The sequence below is a fragment of the Alligator sinensis genome, unplaced genomic scaffold (assembly GCF_000455745.1).
Source record: "Alligator sinensis unplaced genomic scaffold, ASM45574v1 scaffold1217_1, whole genome shotgun sequence".
Taxonomy (NCBI): domain Eukaryota; kingdom Metazoa; phylum Chordata; order Crocodylia; family Alligatoridae; genus Alligator; species Alligator sinensis.
The window spans coordinates 799247-803979 of NW_005842716.1; the positions used below are offsets into that span (position 1 = coordinate 799247).

Below are 4733 nucleotides of genomic sequence, written 5' to 3' on the forward strand. Positions count from 1 at the left end.
CCCCAGCAGCTTGTGGGAAGTTGGCTTCAGCCACATGCTGCTCCGGATGGGACGGATCCAGCCGGGTCAGCACCAGCCAGGAAAAGCAGCATGCAGCTGAAGCTGGCTTCCCACATGCTAACAGGGATGGGAGGAACCCAGACGGAGCGGCAGGGGCTCAGCTGTATTTTCCCCCTGCCTGCACCAGTCAGTCCCGAGTGGCACACGGCTCATTTTACAGGTTCATTTCATGTTTGTAAAATGCTTGGAGAGCCCCACATAGATGCACTGCATAGAAATGCAAAATATATTTTGACTAATTTGGTTGGCACCTTGGGCTAAGATTTTCAAAGCTGAGTCAAAAGGCCAACTTCCATTAAAATTAATAGGATTTAGAGGGCTCCAAATCTTTTACGACAACTTTGTAACATGTCTATCTACGCCTTTTTGCAAATCTCAGCCATAGTTTGGAAGCTCAGCCAAAGAATATAAGAGCTTCTGAACATAAGAGCATAAAAAGTGCCATGATGGGTCAGCCCCATGGTCCATCTAGCTCAGTATCCTGTCCTAAACAGTGGCGGAGGGGGATGCTATAGAGGGAAAGTTTTGAACTGGTTATTCAGACCCATTTCATTGTTATTTCCTGCAACTTCATTGTTGTCAAAGGTCACGTGACATCACTTCCTGATGTGATACCACTTCCTGTGAGGTCTTTGAATATGGCTTGCCGGCGCAGTGGGTGATAAAAAGTTCGTGATCCAGCCCCACATTCAGAAAGGTTGGACACCCCTAGTATAGTGGTACAGTGATGTTCTCTGTTTTGTTTTCAATTCCCTTCAAAATGATCCCAACATTTTATTGGCTATGTCGGTCACTGTTGCACACTGAACTAATTTTTTTAAAGAATGGTCTACAATGATTCCAAGGTCTCTTTCCCCATAACAACTAGTTCAGAACCTGTGGAAAAAGAAACTAGTTTTAACTGCCTTTTTATAGGACACGGACAAACAGTTATAATGCATGTCAGGGAGAAATAGAAAAGGAAAGGAGCGGAGCACAGAAATATCATCACTGGATTCAATCTGCTTGTTACCTTATCATACGATTCAGGATGGAGCTCTCCAATCTGTCTCCCATCCAATTCAGAGACAGTAATTATATTCAGCAAGGATTCGGGGATGAAGGATTCTACTGTCTGTTTCAACCACCTTGATCTCAAAATATCATACTCATTACAGTGAAAATGACCTAAACACAAATGATCTAAAATCAATTATTTATAAACTTTACAAATGTAAGACATAAGTACAAAAATGCTAGTACTTTAACTGGGCTTATCTTATGTATTCTATAACTGCTGAATTTTTATAAGTCCTAGTAAATCTCAACATGCTCCTAAAAGGTGCTTCACAAATATTTAATACTAAATAACTAAAGTAGCCTAAGACTATCACACTAAATCAAACTTGAAAAGATAACCCACATTCAAAGATCAGTGCTATGAAAGTATTTTTCCAAGTTCTTTCTATTGTCATGTAGAGGATGCATATGCCCTTTTAACTGATTATAAACTTTGTTTTCATTTTGTGTTTGTAAGCATTTCAATTCATCTGCTGGAGGTTTCAAGCTATTGTATTAGCATGAACACATTTATCCTTTTCATTCCTACTAGCAATACAGCCCTGACTTGTTCCATCAGGTCACATTTTCCTCTTGCGTTTGCCACTAGCAACTCAGTGCCCCCAATCATTTCTCTCTTTTCTAGTCTCTTATACCATCCAGACACCTATGAGCTTGGTCATATAACATGCTAGCATGCACTATCTTTTACTGAAAAATTTCTCTCAATTTTTCTACATTTCCATTAACCAAAGTCTGTTCCATTTACAGCTAAGGTACAGAATAATCCTAAATCACACTCTCAAGATTCTCCTGCTACCTAACAAGTTTGGATCGGTCTTTCACCCTCACACAGATTGCTTCACTATCCAGCCAACCCAGTGCAATTAAAGTTCCACATTAGCACAAAGACAGAAAAATATTTGAAGCCCATAGAATATTTGCTTTCTTGTGTCAAGAAGCCTGCAAATAATTTATAGCTGAAGTGGTATGTTTGATAGCAGCATATAACACAGTGAATGCATTCTAGAGAGCAAGAAAAAGCACCTGTCTTTTTCAGTCTTCAATAACCTGCAGGTAAATTTGCATTTTAATATCTTCTGGTTTTCTTCCTTTCTGGGTTAAAATGGCTCCACAAAACTTATAGCACAATCTCAAAAGTACTCTGGACCTGAATAAATACAGGTAGCATTTCACTCTCTATCTCTTTTTCCTAATTCTAACTAGCATATTGATACTATACATTACCTGGATATGCACACTGTAGCATAGCTATTGATTTACCCCCAGGAGCAGCACACATATCCAAAACCTCTTCCCCATCTTTTATGTCCAGTGCCAGTACTGGCAGAAGTGAAGCAGCATTCAGCAGATAATATTCCTTCAGTTTACCAATCTGGTGCTTTTGTGCAGGGAACCTCCCAGGAATTCTACTGATGTAACACTTCAACGATCCCTTAAGATGGGGCAAGGTTTCTTGAAAGAGATTATAATATCCCTTCAGATGCAAGTTGTTCTCCAGCTCAGAGGAATAGCTGAATTTATTCAGTAGGACACCATATTGCCAGAACAGTGGTGATGTGACCACTTTCCTAGAGAATTAAAAAAAAAAAAAATATATATATATATTTGATACAGTGGGAGGCAAAATTAATTTTCTGTAACTTGATACACTTCTCATTTCAAAGAATAAAAAAGAACCAAGAGCCAACAGCAAGGATTTTTTGCACATATTAATCACAGCATTTTAAGTGCATTCTAGAGGTATAGTCTGCTTACATGGCTTAATTATATACTGTGCCATAAACTATAGCCTCCTCTCGTTTTAAATGCATTACTTTTCAATGTCATAAGACACCCTTCCTTTTTTTCTTGCATCAAGAGGAAAGGCCAAGTAGGAGTACTCGATTTTCCATAATATTTTTTATATACAAAAATGCAGCAATTCCTGGCCCCTGGTGTAGTGCTCATTTTATCACAAGGTCCTTAGAGTACCATTTCCTTTAACTTTCCACCAGGAAAATATGTAGCTTTACTTTCTACTACATCAACATTTTCCAAATGTTACCTGTTGCAACAGAAGTTGCATGAATTTTCTTTAAACAACCTATCCAATCTAATTCAAAATTAACCTTTCACTCGGTTCTTCCAAACTAACATTTCCTGAATTAATAATCTTTTTGTTTCATAAACTTTCCTTTATCGGTGGCTATTAGAAATAAAAAGCTATTTTATTCCAAACAAATCTTGTCAGAGAGTAAAAGGTCTCTGTTTAGGATCAAAATACTAATTAGGATTTAAAATACCCTTTTTAAAATAAGTGTGTTTTTCCTTTTGGAAAAATACTGTTTGCTGACTTCAACTCTAGAATTTCTTTTTAAAAATCAGGCCTTCTAAACATATGTATTTTGGGAGAATTTAGACTGCCAAATTGACTATCCTGATTCATATAGAGAAATTGATCCATAAGGACTATAAAGTGCTTCTGCACCTGAACTACATTTAACAGCAGATACTAGTGCTTCCAAACAAGCATATTTAAAACCAGTATCAATTACAATCTTCCTTTTAAAAGCTTTTAAAGGAAAAAAAAAAGGTTTAAGACAGAGAGATTTTCAGTACTGAAGATTAAACTATGTTCAAAATTCTGTTTCTTTCTTGGGTCCCCCACCATCTTCTACATCTCTTAACACATGCACAGTGTTCCTTCTGTGTTGTTTTCAAGGTTTTGACTAAGCAGCAAGGAGAGGAACAAAAAGTATTAGAACAGTGTTTAAGAATAAAGCATTTGGTAATCGGCCCAGGACTTATCCTCAAACGCTTTTCAAACAGTAGCACATTGTGAGTTGGGTCCTATCTGCACCGTATTAGAAAAATATATTGGAATTGTATTTTACTATCCTGTCAGGTTAAAAAAAAAAGTTCTTCACTACGCAGTGTTATTGGGCTATTGCGCAGTTAGTGTCTCGCGTAGATGCAGCCAGTGTGTACAACAGAAAGGGCCAATGTTGGGCTCAAGACAGAAAGGAACAATATTCTGTGGAGTATAGAGCAATCTGATTTCAACACCTGGAAAATGGAAGAAAATATTGCCATAGCTCTAGCTTGCAAAAAAGACCCTATTTAGGAATACTTTCACAAAATTCCTGCATCACTGGACAAAGGAGGACCACATGCCAAACATAAACAGTGCAACAAAGAAATGCAAGGCCTGGCAGCCTGAATGAAGCAACATCATGAAAAATGCTTATCAGAAGGCAATAACTTTAAAGATGGTGTGAATGTGTCTGAGCCACCTGGATCAACTGGTTATTGAACTTAGTATTTTGAAAACCATTCTTATGGATTGCTTACCATATATTATAATACTAGTAAATAATACATTTATGACAATAATGTTACTTATTTTGGGTGGATTACTTACGAATTTTAAAATGTTTATTCAAAATCCAGTGGATGTGCTAGCCTGTGGGAGTATTTGTCAATTATACATTTTTAATATTACACCTGCACTCCTGAAATGACTTTTATTGCTCAGTGTAAACAAATATACAAGTCCTAGGTGAAGCAATCCTGTGAGAAATAAAGTTTTAATATGAATTTATTCATTTAAAAAAAAATAAACATTTTTCCCT

At 37.1% G+C, this 4733-nt stretch overlaps 1 protein-coding gene across 1 annotated transcript in view; it reads right to left on the reverse strand.

Annotated features, from left to right (window-relative positions):
* NSUN3 (NOP2/Sun RNA methyltransferase family member 3) overlaps nt 1-4733 on the reverse strand; it is a 72165-nt gene that overhangs the window by 52682 nt on the left and 14750 nt on the right. Inside the window, exons 6-7 of the mRNA XM_025216247.1 lie at nt 2347-2690; nt 1073-1227 (exon numbers count right to left, since the gene is read on the reverse strand). Of these exons, the coding sequence (XP_025072032.1) occupies nt 1073-1227; nt 2347-2690 (499 nt within the window). The remainder of the gene's footprint in view (nt 1-1072; nt 1228-2346; nt 2691-4733) is intronic.